Below are 17,703 nucleotides of genomic sequence, written 5' to 3' on the forward strand. Positions count from 1 at the left end.
ATAGTAATTTTGGCTTGTAAGAAATGATAGTAATTTTGGCATGTAAAAACACTAGTAATTAAAAAAAAACATTAGTAGTTTCGGCACCACATAGGAAGAACCCAATATGTGTGGTGTTGTCCATGGGTTGTTGCTTCTCGGCTTATATCCCGAGTAACATTGGAGGAGGGGGTGGAGAGTTGAATGAGAAGTGGTGACAAATATGAGCTAAAGGACGTTATTGGCAATCTTAATTACTTGGACTGAATGTTGATTTTAGGCGTTACAGATGTGATTTTTAGGAAGCCTAGTAATTTAGGTTAAGCTTTAAGGCGGCAAAACGGAAAGTATTTTAAAATGCTCTAGTGACTTTTTTTTTTAAATAAAAAAATGCTCTAGTGACTTTTTTTTTTAAATAAAAAAATGCTCTAGTGACTAATATTTAAATCTTAGTATCCTTCAATAATCTCACTATCTTTTTCATTTTCTAATTCCACCATTATCGTTATTTGTCTAGGTTTCACTTTCTTCTTTTATTTTTTTATGCGATCAGATTCTTTTTAAGTGTTTTTTTTAATATAATTTCTAGAAATTCCATAGAATAGTCTTTTTTAAGTTTTTGTCACAAAAATAACCGTCAATGAAGAAAATGACCAAAATAAATTTTATTAAAAGGTAAAAATGTATTTTTACCTTAAATTTAACTAATATAGACTTAGAGTTTAGAGTTAAGGAATAGGGTTTTGGGGATAAAGTTTCAAATTTAAAAAAATAAAAAATAAAAATTATAAATTTCAAAATAAAAATGGGCTTTTTGATCATTTTCTTTCTTGAGGGCTATTTTTTTGTGATGAAAACTTAAAAAAATGCTATTTGAGATAATTGCTCTATAATTTTTAATTATTGATGACCAATATACTACAAAAATCACATGAACAAAGATAATAAAATGATAACATGTATAATATAATTCAAACTCAAAGGAAAAGAACAATACTCAAAGAAATAAATAAATATATCTATTACAATAAAGAAGTTTTAAGTGCAAGTCAGTATACCACATTCAATAGCACCTCCTTAATCAACGAGATTAATACAAAAACAAGTGGAAATACAAAGAACAACACGCAACAATTCGGTTACTAAAAAAAGAACAACACACAACACAACATGGCTGGTACTGAAACAAGCCTTGATTATTACGACACAACATAACTGATACTGAAACAAGCCTTGATTATTCTGACACGACACAACCATTCACACTTAGCTATAACTTCTCACGCGTACCACTTAACCGATAACCGCAAATAGATTCAATTTTCTCGAAGTAAATTTTGGTTTAGCTCTTCCTCAGCTTGGATTAACCCTTTCACATCTTCCTTTTATTACCGATATGCGATGATAACACACTGAACATCATCAATATCCCTAACTTCATATCGCTCAAAACCAGCTTCGTTAAGGACAAAGTCCCACTCTTTCAAAGTCCGTTCTTTGCCTGTGCTTGTGTGTGCCATCATCACCATATCAAGCATCAATCTCACATGCTCTAACTTCTCATCTCTGTCTTCCACTATCATCGCCTTTTTCTTCTCTCTGATTACAGATTCCACTATCAACACTTTCCCGATATTTGGTGGGACAGCTTCTTTGCAATTCTTCAATAGTCTTATGCAATCTTTATCTCCCCAATCATGTAACACCCACTGTCATCATATTCCACAGTTTAAGTATCAGATAACTAGTCAATATCATGCTTTAGAATATGATTGAAGCCTTAGAGTTTTTATATAAGGCTCTCATATTTCAAAGAGTCTTACAAAGAAAATAAAGAACGAATAGGCCATCAGTTAAAGAAATAATTTGGTGGAAAAAGTTGTCCAATTTTTTTCAGAGAATATACATTAAATAGCCCAATTTCAACCTTTTATCTACAAAATATACGGACAAGTTTTTCATCTGTTACGCTTCATTCTCAAAAGAAAGTGTTTGTTTTTCAAAAGGATGTGTCCTCATTGTGTATTGGTTAATATCTGGGAAAACTGGTAGTGGTTGCTTTATTTAATTGACAGTAGAGATAGTGGCTCCAAATTCTCTATATGCGAAACAATAAAAGTAATACATTTCTTATAGACTTTAATTAGATTATTTGTTTCTCATGCTGTCAACACACTAATAAATTTAAATAAATGCATACACAAAGGTTATCGACATACGAATTAAAAAATCATATAATAATTTTTTTTTTCATATCATAACGTATATATAGCTTAATTCGTTCGAGGCTTACTGCAAAGTGAAAAGAATGATGATATTTCACAAGATTACTAAAAATAATCTTAGTTCTCAAATATGCATTTTAGTTTGTCTGATACTGATTGATCAAAAAAAAAAAGTTTTGTCTGATACTGTATGTTGAAAGTTTGATTTTGGAACTAAATGAAAGATGTAAGAAAAAAAAAACACCGAATAATAATGGACGAATAGTTTTTTTTTTCTGGCATGAATTATTCATGTCAATAATGGACGAATGTTAATCAAAAGAATATAGAGTATGTAAATGAACTTAACCTTGATGAAAACGGCGTCACATTTGGGAACAGAATCAAACATATCGCCTCCAACATTCTCAACACCATCCAAGACTTGAGCAACTTGGATAACATGAGGAAGATCAAAGTTAAATCCTTTGATCCAAGGAAACTCCTTAACCAATATTCCCAGCGTCTCTCCGGTACAGCCTCCTACGTCCACCACCGTAGCTACGCCTTCGAACAAGTCGTGACAAGCTCTGGCAACACGTGGCACCACGCGCCTTGTGTGACAAGCCATGGCCTCATTGATCATATGGCTGAGGCATGGATTATCCTCTGCTAAAGCCCACACATCTTTACCGTGCACCGCATCAAACGGTGGTGGATGTGAACCGTTGGCCGGAGAAGCGACAATTGAGCTCAGTCTTAACCATGGAGCTAGCATCTCGGGACTTGTTTCGAAGAGAACGAAAGGAGCCAGAGACTTGCCGTCACGTTTTGTGATCATCATAAGGCGAGAGAGTGGCGTGTTAGTGTAGCCTGTGGCTAGACCATCTTTTATGGGAACTTGTTTAAAAATTCCTTGGTGCACAAGAAACCTCATTATACGGTGGAGATGTGACGGAGAGGCAGAGACTGCGACGGAGAGCTCAGCTAGTGTCACCGGCAGCGAGGAAGGGTGGTTTTCAATGGCTTCTGGTATCTTAAGATCGATGGCACACTTTGCAGCTGCTATATCTGCAAAGCCGAAGACATATCTCCAGATGTCTAGAGAAGCTTTAGCTTCTTCGTCTAATAAGTTTCTTTTACTTTTTTCCATTTCGTTTCTATGATGAGTGATTTGTGGTTGAGGGGCTAGGGTTTTTTTTATAGTGTTTATAGAATGAGGGTATAATGATAATTTGGCTTGTAAGAGATTATAGTAATTTTGGCTTGTAAAATAAAAACAATAGTAATTTCGGGACCACATAGGAAGAACCCACATGTTTAAAATGGATTTAATGTTCCGAATCTTCCGATCAGTATTGTCATTCAGGAACTATATCGATTCAGTTATTAGAACTTTTTATGAGGAAATAAGATATGACCACTTGTTTGTTGATTTTCTTAGTTTATCACTGTCGAATAATATTATTACTAGGTTAAAGATCCGCGCCTTGTTATTTATATATTATGACATAATAAATATATTGAATAATTAAAAATTCAGTAACTATTACATATAAAATTAAATTGGTGCAAACATATAAATTTTATTAATCAAAACAATTTTTCTTCTATTTGATAGGATATATAATTAAATTTAAATGATATTAACATATATAGTATATTTTTGATATTAATATCTATTAAACGATACTTTCTACTCATACGTTTTTTGATCATTTGTATATTTTATAGCAAAAACTTTAAATTACTGATCACAAATTTTTTATTGTAGGATTAATAGTTTTAGTAAGTTATAGTTTTTTAAAAAATAAGTTGTTAATGTTTGTTCAAAGCTTTTATCAAAAAAAATTGTTCAAAGTAAATTTCGAAATTAAAATATTTATGAATTTTATATGGTATATAGTTTGATTTAAAATGATATATATATATATAGATCTTTTAATCTTAATAATTTATTAAATTAGACTTTTTACTTATATGATTTTGTAATCATTTGTATCTTGTCATAACAAAAAATTTAAACCGTGGATCACAAAATTTGAATGTGAGACTTTTAACAGTTTTAGTAATTTATAGTCGTTTTTAAAAATTCAAAATATAACATATATAGAAAAATCTAAATTTTTATTATATGGTTAATGTGGCTGTTACATTTATTTTAATAGTTTAAAATTAAACAAAATGATAGAAGGATACACCAATTCTTACCAAATCTATATTATTCAAAATCATTAATTGTCATATATACTTTAGCCACATTAGGCAATTCCGTTACTTTTAGTTAAGAAAATAATAAATAACATTAATAATAAATAATTGGTTAGTTTAATAAAAAAATTATTATATAATTAGATGAACCAACATATTTCTCTAATGATTCTAATAATCATTTTATTGATGACACATGACTACAAACAAAAGTTGTAATGTTACTAAATTAATATATAGGAGATATATGAATTATTTGTCTTTCAGTCTTTGTTTGGAGTTTCTGCTAAAAGCCTAAATCTGTAAAAATGGGATGTTAGCCCTTGATGAATAATATTTTTTTTGTGTGGACTCCTAGCAAACTTACAATACTAATCGGATTCAGATTCAAAATGGGCTTCCGGAAGCCGGGAAACAAGTCAGTTTACGAGCATTACTCTTATTAGAAATTTGGTCGGAAACGATCGGTGGTTGAGTCTACGTACCCTTTTTTTTTATAACAGTGGAGATCCGGCGACCGAGGTCAACCGACTAATCTCATGAGACATACGGTACTCTACGTATTCTTGCAATTTAACGCTAGCCCGGATGGCCACACGGGGTTTCGAAGCCGGGTCTGTATTGTTATACATGAAACTTAAAGATATATATATAACACTAATGATTAAGAGTTATTTTATCTGATTTAAGCTTTAATTTTGCAATACCTATTGAGCTCCATTGAGCCTATCCACTTCAGCATGGAAAATCAATCAATGAGAAATTTTCTTTTTGCCATGTCATACGTGTTGGGCTGCTCTTTCTTTTGTGATCCGTGAATTGAATTATCAGGCCCATAAATCCAACCGAAGATAATCCCTAAAACGCTGAATCTGGGTCGATGATTTTCTTCGACAATCTCTATCTTCATCGTTTCCAATTCTTCAACGGTTTGTCGATCAATCGCTACTCCATCTCTGTGCAATGAATACTCCGAATATCTCATTTATGGCTTCCTTTCGCCTTCCCCCTCCTAAGATTCTTTATAACACTCTTCTTCTTCCCAGATTTATCACACACAAAAATATTCTCTCAAGCGATGAATTTCAACAGCAAATCTTCTGTTTCCGGCGATTTTATCTCGAAGAAACCAAATGGTAAGGACGGTGTCTCCTCCGCCGAGCCGATCAAATCGATGGATTCCAACAGCAAATCCCCTGCTTCCGGAGATCTCATATCGAAGAAACCAAATGGAAAGAACGGTGTCTCCTCCGTCGGGCCGATCAAACGTACCGGCCAAACCGGTGTTGCTTCCGCCAAAGCTGTCTCCGGCGATCCCATGTCGAAGAAATCAACCGGCAAGGCCGTTGTGTGCTCTGACGTGCCGGTCAAACGTAGCGGCGGAACCGGTGTCCCCTCCGCCAAAACTGATGAAATGGTGTTCTTCAGAGATGTTAAATTTGGACCACAGGAAGGCGAGTTAAGGTTTCGTCTGATCCATTTTTGGGAGGCTCGGACGCACTCACGAAGATTCACGAAGATACTTCTTGGTCTCATCTAAACAGGTATGCTTCCTCAATCAATAATAAAGTCTTGAATATATAAAGAACCGCTTTTCCTCAGACATGAAAATAGATTAGCACATAAATAACAAGGTGTAGTTTAAGTTTAACCCCTAACGCTCATAACGATTTGATATAGTGTTGTTTGATAATAATTTGAGATTCTATCTGACTACAGGGTATGCACGGACCCAAGTGTAAGCTGGGCGAGTAAAGCACAGTTGGAAGAAGAATACATGAAGTAAACGTTGTGGGTGACATCATTCTTCCGATCGTGTATGCAAAACATGGATCTTAAGCATGGACCTTCTTCCCGATGCGGTGTGTAAGTTATTGATTTTTCAGTTCACCATTCATTTTCCATGTGTAGATATAGATTGTTCATGTTCTATGAGGTATAGATTTTTCATCTTTTGGGAAACCAATGAGAAAGCTCTCTCAAATCAAATAAAAAAAGACATTTGCAAAACTTCTCTAATACCCTCTCTTTTGAAACTTATAATGTATTCGGTCCGTTTTGCAGGCCTGTCAAAGCCACAAGAGAATTTGAGTCATACGCATAGAGACTATGACGGACAATCAGCGAGAGTAGTGGGCCTTTCTATCCCTAATGCAACTGTAGAAACTGTATTACAAGGTGAACTTTTCCCATATAGTTTCATCTTGACTTCTTGGTTGTTTATGTGAAATGAACGGGTCTGTCTGCAGTGTGTGGCCCTTGGTAACGGGGGTTTGTGCTCTAAGAATAAGTCTTTTGAAATAATCTATTACCAGAAAGCTAAGATAATGGTCCAAGGAGATGATGAAGTTACTACCTCAAGTATGAAACTAAACTCAAAGATGATGCGAGTTGAGGTGGGAGTTCTGAATAGAGGAAAAGAAAAGTTCTAAATTTCACTTGATAAACACATAATATCGTTTTGAATCTTTTTGTTAATTAATTAGATTTTAAGTTAAGAGTACTTGATAAGCAGTTGATGGATTTCTGTCAAATAAAAAATGAAGAATCATGAGCTTGAGTAGAAACAAAGAGGGAATAATATAAAAGCCATATCCAACCATGTCTGTGTGGGCTCCTAATAATTGTCATTAATTTTGTAAATTTTAAAGTTCTTCAAGAGGATTGGATTCATTGTGATAGGTGAATTCTTTCTCCGATGTTGATCCTCTACTCAAAAGTTAGTTTACGTACTTCCAGTACAGAAAAAAAGAATTATACACAAAAATAATTAAATTAAATTTTTTTATTTTTGTAAACTTTAAGTCAATTTAGTTAAAATATTTAAATTTTCCTTAAACATTTGAACTACAGATTGGTTATATAAATTTTCCTTAACCGAATCATTTTCCTTCTTTTTTTGAAAAACAAAATGATTCATTCAATAGAAATCAGTTCACCACAATGATGAAGTAGAGTAGAGAGGGGCCTTTGCCAAATAGTCCGCAACCGATTTTTGATACCTAAGGATAAATGAGAAAAAAACAAAGTCGAAAAAAAATGATAGACAATTATTAACATCCATGAGAACTCCAAAGAGTTCTCTAACCGAATTTAACATATGCATTTCTGGTGCTATTCATTTTCTATAGCTTATGTTTAGAGAAGCTTGAGAAACCAGTTCTACATTTTGTCAGTCTCTTAATAATACAACTATCTTTTAATTATTAAAAATTTAGTTATATATCTAAATTATACTCCCTCTGTTTTTATTTGTAAGTAGTTTTAGTTAAAAGTGTGAATATTAAGAAAACTTTTACTTTTGAATAAATAGCATTTAATACATAAATTCAACCAATAATAAAAAAAAGTATGAATTATTTGATTGGTCACACAACATGTAATAAATGTAAAAGGTGCTTTGGATTATGTAAACATCATTGTGAAACAAACATTTTTTGATAAAACTACTTACATATCAAAACAGAGAGAGTATTAAATTATTACTCTCTCCGTTTCGATTTAATTGTCGTTGTAGGGAAAACATTTTGTTTCAAAATAAGTGTCGTTTTAGAGTTTCAATGCAAAATTTATTAATAAGATTCTCCATTTTATTTTTTTATTGGTTGAAATATGGTTAGGTGTATAGGTAATTGTGTTTTTGTTTTAGAAATATACAAAATCATATGTTTTTTTAATTTGTGTGCATAAACCTAAAACGACAATTAAAGTGAAACGGAAGGAGTATTATATTATATCTGATAGACTATGTTTGAGAGATTCATCATTGAAAATGCTTTTGATACTTTATATATAGAAGTTTTAGATACATATTATTAATATAAGTACATAATCCACAATTTCTTTATGTTGAATGCATCTTTCCCACACTAAAAGACTAATATTGCGCTAATTAGTCCTTGCGTATGGTCGAATCTTGTTGTTAAAAAAAAAAGTCCTTACGTATGGTCTACTTCTGACTGGTTTAAGATAACGTAGGATGATTGGATGAAAATTTAGGACCACTAGATTCATCACAGCTAGTCGTTTAAGATTAACCTGAAAACTATACGTGAAAACTGCAGTACGTAGGGTGTAACCCGTGACCCATGGAATGGAACGAGCAGAAACACTATGTTCCTTAATATTCCTTAAATTTTTTTACCATTTACGAGGAATAAATTTTTTTTTTCGTTCATTTGTTTGTAGATAATTATAGAACAAATCAATCTCTCGTTAATTTTGATAAGGAACCATCATTCCTAAAATTTTATTCATACTCGTTCTTTTTCTATCCTTTCCTATTGTTCCTATGATGATTACCAGTCACACCCGTAGTGTATTCATAATGCAGGACCACTCTAAGGTAAATATGTGTCTCAGATTTTGCTCTAAATCAGACGTCAGAACTTTTATAGTGTTTCTTTTTGTTTTTTGTCATAAGACTTACGAAATTTTTTTTAACTTGCACTATATTTCTTCAAATGTAATAGATCTCTGCATTCAATTACAAAAGGAATAAAAAGTCTTAGTTAGTAGAAGAACTAAAAGATGAATAAAAATGTTACTAGTTTTGTTTAGATACAGAATTGCCCCAGAATCTTGAAAACTGCCCGCACTTACATCTTTGCACCGACATAACGTTTACTTTCCAGTAATGAACTGGATACAAATTCCCCTCATGGTTACTAATTTGGGCATTAATTAATGTGGTCATATTCTTATCAAGCTAAGTAGAAAAGAGCGATTGGAACACTGAAAACTAAGTCGATTATAGGGTATAGTAGTTGGAAGATTAACATAGTCTCCACTCTTCACATTAAGATCATGAAAAACCCATCGAGTATCAAAGGATATATATATATATATATATATATGTATATCAGGTTTAACTGGTGCAAGATGGTGCAATAAAATGAAATATCCATTATTGAAGGCCTTTGTCATACACAATCCAGACTTCAGGTATTTCAAAAAACACACCAGACACAAACTATTTAGTATTGATCAGAATTTTTGTGCATCAACCAAAGGGTCCAGCGCTACATTTGTATATAGCTCCCTGGAAATTCCGGAAAGTACATTGCTCCTTAGCTAACTTGCAAAAAGACTTCTTAAAAACTGAATATATCAATCAAGTTGCTAAACTGAGTCCGATAGCCAGACCAGAACCAAACCAACTCTTTGCATGAAATATCTTTTTTTTTTGGAACGCTCATGAAATATCTTCAAGTGTCTAAAATTGACAATAAACCAAATGTTATGGACCACTAAAAGATATTTCTGATTATTAAAAAATCTATCTTTATTTTCAAAGTAAAACAACGACTTTAATGGTGGACTTGAAGGCACGATATTATTCGCAGTTGATGTAAGGAAATTAATTCGAAATACATAAGGCTTATTTATTTTCCATGTAGGAACAAACTAAGAAATAACATTTTTAGTTCAACTATAAATAAAAACATAGAACGTTTCAGTCGACTGTCTAATCTGCAACCACAATTTTGACCAAATAATATAAAGCTTAAGCTTTGTATATGATCTAATTTGCATTTTGAGAACCAACGAACTTGGACTAGTAACACTTGAGGGATAATTCCAATACGATAAACCGCAGTTCGATCTCCGTTGGCCACCAAATAATTTAACATTGTACTCATATGTAACATTTCAGAGTTCGATGTACTAAATATATATTTTTAAAATTAGCTTATTAGAGAAAATAATATAAAATAGTTTATTTGTAACAAAAGCACACTTTGATTGGCCATTTAATTTTCAAATTTAAGTTTGAATTGAAGTTTCCTTGATTATAGTTTTCTTTTCTTGGTCAGCATCATCCGTTACTCTCAGAAGAAATTTGTATCCTGCACTTATTTCCCATTACATTTCCCAACCTTCTAAATACAAGGTCATAACCAAAATATTAAAATCCTAAAGCAAATCAAAAGTATTATTGGGAAGCAAGACCTATAACTAATAGGAAGAGATGACGACGTGGCCGGCTAAATCTTCTCTGCCACAGACGGTAAGTCCAGTCTACTTTGTGCAGAGCCCACCGAACACAGACGTAGACAAGATATCAACCGGATCGGGTCTTAGCCCGTTCGGATCACCCGTTAACCGACAGGGCCAGGTCAGTCACTACAACCATGAGTCTGTGGCCGTGTCACCTTCGACTCTACGGTCCTCAGGACCATTGAGAAACGGATACAGTAGTCTCCAAGTGCATGATCATGACCAAACAATCGACGAGGATGATGACGATTACGATGAAGTAGACGGTTCGGATGAGAAAAGAGGAAGGAGAACGAGGTTTTACACTTGCTTGTTGTTTACGTTTGTGCTGGCCTTCACTATCTTCTGTCTCATTTTGTGGGGAGTTTCCAAATCTTTCTCACCTATTGTCACTTTGAAGGTAATTCATAGAGCTTTGACTGTTCCGGAAATAAATTTTGCTCTTGTGAAAATTATTACATTCTCTAGAGATAAAATATTTCTCTGTTTTCGTAATTATATTTTGTGAAGTGTGAAAGCGAAATTAGTTTTACGTTTTGATTGTTGTTTTTCTTAACATGTAGTATAACTTCCAAAATGAATTAAAAACATAAAAATAAACATAATCAGATATTCAAATGACAATGATGCCACAATAAGTGTATTTTGTGGAGTTTAAAAATTTAATATGAAGAATTATATAAATAAATATACGGAAAAATGAATATGTAATACATATATTTTTAAGTATTATCAAAGTATTATAATGTTAAAAAGTATTATAAGTGTTACAAAAAAAAGTTAAAAAGTATTATAAAAAGAATAAGTATTATTCGTTCACAGAATGTTTGCATATATGTATTACTTTAACAAAACATATTGTGTGAAATTAAATTTCTATCACAAAACTGTAATTAAAAAGGTGTTCATGTAATGTTATCTGTACATTCAGGGGATGGTAATCGAGAGCTTGAACGTGCAATCCGGGAACGACGCATCGGGAGTGCTCACAGATATGCTCACTCTAAATTCAACGGTCACGATGTTATACAAAAACCCTGCGACTTTCTTCACAGTCCATGTCACCTCCTCTCCCCTCCTCTCCCCTCCAGCTCAGCTATTACCAACTCATCCTCGCCTCCGGCCAGGTAAACAATTTCACATCTTATTGCTTGAACCGGCCGGTTATATGATTTATGAACTACTTTAGTTTTTTTGGTTGTGAGAAAAAATAGATGGAAAAGTTCTCTCAACGAAGGAAGACCGAGAGAATCATTGAGACCAAAGTAATAGGCATTCAAATTCCTTTGTACGGAGGCGTACCAGCTCTATACGCGCAACGAGCTAAACCAGACCGAGTTGTTTTGCCTTTGAATTTAACTTTTACGTTGCGATCACGGGCCTATGTGCTCGGCCGATTAGTCAAAACGAAGTTCTACACGAGCATGAGATGCAGCATCACTTTCCATGGCGATAAACTTGGCAAGAAAATTGATTTCTTGAAGTCTTGCTCTGATCATTGATAGAAAATCAGCAGCGAAATCAGTTCTTTATGTTTATTAGGGAAGATTAAATTATTTTGATGAGATATATACGTGTGAAGGTCTGGACCAATATAAATAGGGTTGTAATTAATTTTTTTATACTACTATATTTGATCGATAATCATTATTTCCTTTTTTTGTGAGAAATCTTTGAATAATCATAATTACAAAATTCAATTATTTCCGTTAATTTTTATCCATAAAATATAAAATATAATGATTTTGTTATCTTTTTGTGTAAATAAAAGAGTTGAAACGTTGGTGGGGATTCAATACGCTGCCGTTTTCTTAATCTCCATGCCTAGTGGTCATTAGGTTCCTACTTGAACATCCTGTGACGGAATACTTCAGGGATTGAAGAAGTTTGCATGTAAACCCTTATCAGCCAAGCGCAGAGCCGATGCAACCACAAACAAAACGCTGAAAGACGCTCCTATGCTTCCCACCGATACGTTGAACCACCACATCAGACTTTCCCTTTGGGGCTGTTTAATAGAGATCCACATGAAACACGGGTATGTAAATGTAACCAGCAAGCCTATAGCTCCAATAAGAACCGCGAGATAAGGCAAGAACGTGAATCCAACGGCTACAAAGAAACAAACCAAACACAAGAACACACGAAACATCATCCGGACAAAGACGGAGCAAGGCTTGTGTCTCTTGGTCGTGTACACCATCTCTGCGTTGTCACAAGCTGGCATTAAGTTTATCGGATATGAACATAAGCAGTTGATGATGAACGTGATGTGTATGAAACAAGCGGCTCGTTTTGAGTAGTCTTGTTCGTAAAGTTCCAAGTAGTTGCCTATTGGACCTCCTGTGGCCGGTATCTATCATATATAAGAATTAATATTAAAGTTCAAACACATAAAAGCAATAATGTGTTGGATTTTGACATACCTTGTCACCGTATGCCCAATATACAACAATGGCTACTAGAAACATACAAACTGCAATGAACACATGAGAGATCACCACAGCTCTCCACATTGTCTTTCTCGAAGGATTCTTTGAATCGGAAGGAAGAGTACCCTACAAAAATATCACAAGAAACCTTGTCAATACTATCCTAATTAAAGTTGTATATAAATAAGTTTTAAAATGCTATTTTTCTTAGTATTATCTTAAGACCTGTATCTCGAGGATGAGGTTGTTCCCGCGAAATGATATAGCTATCAATCCAATGGCGTTAAAAATGGTATCGAAACTTGTATCCTTTGTAGCGTAAGAGATATTGTTTTGATTCCTATGCGGAATACTAGCTAAAGGTAAACTCCAGATTGCGGTGCAGTATGCTATGGCCATAACACCACCGATCAACGAGAGTCCAAAAAGAGAATTTAGATTTGGAAACTGACACATGACCACTGCGAGGCAGCTGAAGATCACGAAGCATTGCAAGGTAGTAAGTGGCACTTTGCCATCTTCAGACATAATGTGTACAAGTTGTTTTATTGTTTTTCCACCGGTTATAACCAGAATCGAACAAGCTCCTCCTGAGAGATACATCACAGGGAATATTCCAAGAAGTTTCCCCAGCTTCACACCTATTATATTGTTATCGTGGCATAACGTTAAAATTGTTGTATGACAAAAAAACGACAAAGTTCTAAAGAATTTAGTATTTACCGAATGAAGCAATTGCGAGTCTCAAGTATCTGCTGAAACGTATTCCGTGTACGGCTTCGTGGAGATGAACAAGAAGCCATATCGTGTAAAGTTTCCATGCAAATCCAACCGTTAAAATTATCACTCCCCATACCCTGGAAAAAAAAACTTTCTGATTATGGTAAGAATTGAAAGAGAAGTTAATTAAAAGAGAAAAGTTTTATTTGAAATGGGATTTTACCATCCTAGTGCTGCGAAAGCTGCAGGAAGAAGAAGAACTTGTAAACCAAGTCCCGAGCAGAAAAGATGAAACGTTGCCGTATAAACATTCCCTTTTCTTGATTCTGTGATCGGCAGCCACTCTTCTAACGGAATCCGCCCACCATCTCCGTCGGAGGTTGGCTGTGGATCCTTGGAGAGTGTTTGTGACATAAATGAAGGAGAACCACCACGTTCTTGTGATTCTAAATCAAACAATGTGGCCAATGCTTTTTTTGACATTGTATAAAATATTAAAAACCCTTTTTGTTTCTCTCTCTCTCTCTCTCGAGGATTCAACGTACAGCCACAAATTGAATGAGCTATGCATTCTTCCTCTCCATTCACTGGATTATATAGTTAAATTATCGGGAACGTGCGTAATTGGGAAGCTGCGTTATTAAATTTACTTGGGAGTATTTTATAGAGGTCATTTAAAATTTCGTCTCTTAAGTACATTTTCATTATTGTATATATATTTTCCTTAGGTCGGACTCTATATAATCAAATCAAATAAAATCAATAATACTTAAAGAATATTGGTGCACATGTTATCTATAATTGATAACACATTATCATTATTAATTCATCATAATTATATACAATATGTTGAGTGTGGGCGAGTTGAAACAAGAAATCAATTATAAACACTGGGAGTGATAAGATAATGACATAAGAATAATGACGTAATCAGTTATGTCACTTTCAAATACTGAAAAGTGAGACCCACGCGACGTGTATAAATCGAAGTCTTCTGATTTTGTTGGGTGGTGGCTTTATAACTCAAGTGGGTCTGGTCGGGTGCAAAAGTTTCTAATCTGGTTTGCGTTTAAATTGCTGACCTTCTAGTCAAACAAGCGTCAATATTGAGCCGAACTTCCTTCGTCTCTTTGGTTACACGATTTAAATGTTTAAGACTTATTCTTGGGTTCACCAATCAATTGGATTATGTTATTTCAAATTTGATATCTTTTATAAAAGAAAACAAAATATTGTCAAGTTATATTATATTTTTAAAGTAAAAAGATAAAAAATAAAAAATAAAAATAGTAGTAATTACAAAAAAAAAAAATTTAACGTCGTCAGGAAAAAACTAAACCTTAAATCCTAATCCCTAAACCCTAAACCCTAAATCCGAAACCCTAAACCCTTGGGTAAACTCTAAACCCTTGGATAAATCATAAACTCTAAATCAAAAACACTAAAACACTCAAGGGTTTAGGATTTTAGTGTTTAGCGTTTTTGATTTAGAGTTTATGATTTATCCAATGGTTTAGGATTTACCCAAGGGTTTAGGGTTTACCCAAGGGTTTAGGGTTTCAGATTTAGGGTTTAGGGATTATGATTTAGGGTTTAGTGTTTTGCTGACAACGCTAACAATATTTTAGAATTTTTTTTTTTTGTAACTACTATTTTTTTTTACTTTTTTATTTTAAAAATATAATATAACTTGATAATATTTTGTTTCCTATTTTAAAAGATATCGAATTTGAAATAATGAAATTCTATTGGTTGGTGAACCTAGAGGTTCACCCTAGGAGGTGAACCCAAGAATAACTCAATGTTTAATACATCCAATCGCTTTTGACTCTACTTTTAATATAAAGGGTCGGCATCTAGTCATATACTTTTACAACATTTAAGTGAGGATTAAAATTGCACATTAATTATGTGAACGAAAGATTTGAAAGTAGTTTTTAACCCCGTGGCCGTGGGTTCGATTCCACAGACGGCGTTACTTAACCCTTTTTAGTTTACAAAAAAAAAAAAAGATTTGAAAGTAGTTTTAAACTCTAGTTGGTCACCAATTAAATGAGGGATAATTGCATTTTTACTATCGGTATTGACAAGTTAGGCTTGGTAGGAAGCACGTATCTTGCTTTTTGGGGGTATTATGTGATCAGTTATCTGTATTAAATGCCCTATTGGGAAGATTAATGAAATGCTAGATTTTTTTTTTGAAAAAAAAGGGTTATCTGTATTAAAGCTAACCTAATACTCCTAGTTGGTATCTGAATATCCATTAAACTTGAGATATTTAATCAGATTTCTATGTAAATATTAAAATAGTGAAAATAAAATGTACCCTTTAACCAAATAGAATTTGCAATATGTTTTTCCAAACTCACTTTCCAGTTTCTACTCCATACATAAAAACTTTTTTTTCCAAACTCACTTTCCAGTTTCAATTTAAATAAATATAGATATACTAAAATGTAAATAATTATGAATTTACGTATACTCAAATGATAACTACGTTCAATCTTTTAATAAACTGGATATAATATTTATAGCCTATTCGAGTAATATTGTTTCTTCAGTTTACAATAACTGTCCATGATTCTAAAATACTCCTTAATTAAGTTGTTTTCTTTGATAAAAATTAATTAATTAAGTTGTTTCATCGTGATTATAGATCAACGTATTGAAAATTCATAAGTAAACGTATCTTTTATTTTCGTATCTTATTGGAGGAAATGAAAGCAAAATATAAAAATATTTGTTGTGGTTCATAAATTGTGAGCCCATGTGAATGCTCGCAATTTAAGTAATTTTGGGTAAGTATCACATGTGCAGATGATTAGTACCTTAAAGAGGGTCAGTCTCTTAACAAGTGCTGATGATTAGTATGACGCTTTATGATAGATAAAGGGATAAACATGAAGATTTCATATTCCTAATATATATGATTTAGACTTATCTCTATTGTACCTTTACCTAGCTAACTTAGGATCTCATATGTTGTATATATGCTCATGACATTGAATCAATAAACTCACGCTTTCATAACATATTTCATGGTATCAGAGTTATAAGATTCTAACCTAATTTTTTTTTAAACACATATCTTTCTGTTCTACTACTACAACGATGGGTGATGATAATTCGTCATCCACTGATGCTTCTAATCTACCTCTTGCGGCACCATCAGCTGTTACAGCTTCTTCGCCATACTACTTACACCCATCTGATAAGCCAAGGTCTCTAATTACAGCTGTCCAGCTCAGCAGTGACAACTATACGGACCCGGATCGTTCTCGCTGGCTAGCTGCTAATTCAATAATTGTTAGATGGATTCGAACATCAATACATGCCAAAGTTCGTTCAACTGTCATGTTTGTTCCTGAAACAAATAAACTTTGGGAAACTCTTCGCTTTCGCTTCTCGGTCAAAAACGGTACTCGTCTACACCAGCTTCAGGATGTAATTAACAACTGCAGACAAGGAGGTCAATCTGTACTAGACTACTATGGGAAGAGCTACAAAATCTTCGTACTTCACGACCTTGTACTTGCGCTGCGGCTGCAGATATAGAGAAGGAACGTGAAGATGCTCGAGTTCATAAGTTCTTATTTGGACTTGATGATTCTCGGTTCATGTCTCTCCGTTCGCGTATTACTGATGAAGATCCCTTACCTGATCTCAATATTGTTTACTCTCGAGTTATTCGAGAAGAACAAAATATGACTACTACCAAGACTACAGAACAATGCTCAAATGTTCTTGGATTTGCAGCAAAAACAGAGACAAGCAAAGGCGTTTCTACTACTGAAAATACAAGTTATCGCTCGCGTGATCCTAATCGTTCATGTACTCATTGTGGACGCACAGGACATGAGGTCTCTGAGTGTTTTATGCTTCACGGTTATCCAGAATGGTATCAAGAACAATATCAACGTTCAACCACCGCATCTCCGGGACTGTCATGTCCCCGATCCTAGATAGGATCGGCCGGACGGGCCATGGTGCGGGGAGACACACCAGTCAGGTCATTAGACCTTAAGACAAGCGTATCATGGCCATAAATGAAGGTTAAGGGCATCAGTCAGCTGAGACTTAACCAGGATAGGATGGAAACAAGGTTAAAGGAGTTGAGTGAGTGTTTAGGCAGCTGGACGAGTGTTGGTTTGAGTTCA

The 17,703-nt window shown here is 33.8% G+C and overlaps 3 protein-coding genes across 3 annotated transcripts; 1 reads left to right on the forward strand and 2 right to left on the reverse strand.

The window, feature by feature from the left end:
- Nucleotides 1-971: 971 nt before the first annotated feature.
- LOC106348129 (acetylserotonin O-methyltransferase-like) lies at nt 972-3,370 on the reverse strand. Its single transcript, XM_013787795.3, has 2 exons — nt 2,554-3,370; nt 972-1,688 (listed from the first exon to the last, which is right to left on the reverse strand). The coding sequence occupies exons 1-2, from the start codon at nt 3,334-3,336 to the stop codon at nt 1,368-1,370; spliced, it is 1,104 nt and encodes a 367-aa protein (XP_013643249.2). The 5' UTR covers nt 3,337-3,370; the 3' UTR covers nt 972-1,367.
- A 5,968-nt stretch (nt 3,371-9,338) lies between these two features.
- Nucleotides 9,339-12,038, forward strand: LOC106351932. The gene is given in 3 exon segments (XM_048763377.1): nt 9,339-10,794; nt 11,326-11,460; nt 11,462-12,038. Coding segments are annotated over 3 exon segments (669 nt in total). The 5' UTR covers nt 9,339-10,365; the 3' UTR covers nt 11,567-12,038.
- LOC111207508 (lysine histidine transporter-like 7) lies at nt 12,036-14,116 on the reverse strand. The gene is made up of 5 exons (XM_022705638.2): nt 13,770-14,116; nt 13,550-13,683; nt 13,052-13,467; nt 12,821-12,952; nt 12,036-12,750 (listed from the first exon to the last, which is right to left on the reverse strand). Exons 1-5 carry the CDS (start codon nt 14,027-14,029, stop codon nt 12,265-12,267), a joined length of 1,428 nt encoding a protein of 475 aa, XP_022561359.1. The 5' UTR covers nt 14,030-14,116; the 3' UTR covers nt 12,036-12,264.
- Between the last annotated feature and the right edge of the window lie 3,587 nt (nt 14,117-17,703).

Source organism: Brassica napus, chromosome C7, assembly GCF_020379485.1.
Source record: "Brassica napus cultivar Da-Ae chromosome C7, Da-Ae, whole genome shotgun sequence".
NCBI lineage: Eukaryota > Viridiplantae > Streptophyta > Magnoliopsida > Brassicales > Brassicaceae > Brassica > Brassica napus.

What these genes read in the sequence shown, in the direction of transcription:
- LOC106348129 (XM_013787795.3), bottom strand. Translation starts at nt 3,336, where the DNA reads ATGGAAAAAAGTAAAAGAAACTTATTAGACGAAGAAGCTAAAGCTTCT. An exon ending in GTGACGCCGTTTTCATCAAG is followed by an intron (nt 1,689 to 2,553) that starts GTTAAGTTCATT and finishes ATATGATGACAG; the next exon opens with TGGGTGTTACATGATTGGGG.
- LOC111207508 (XM_022705638.2), bottom strand. Translation starts at nt 14,029, where the DNA reads ATGTCAAAAAAAGCATTGGCCACATTGTTTGATTTAGAATCACAAGAA. An exon ending in ACTCGCAATTGCTTCATTCG is followed by an intron (nt 13,468 to 13,549) that starts GTAAATACTAAA and finishes ACAATATAATAG; the next exon opens with GTGTGAAGCTGGGGAAACTT. An exon ending in ATTGGGCATACGGTGACAAG is followed by an intron (nt 12,751 to 12,820) that starts GTATGTCAAAAT and finishes TATATATGATAG; the next exon opens with ATACCGGCCACAGGAGGTCC.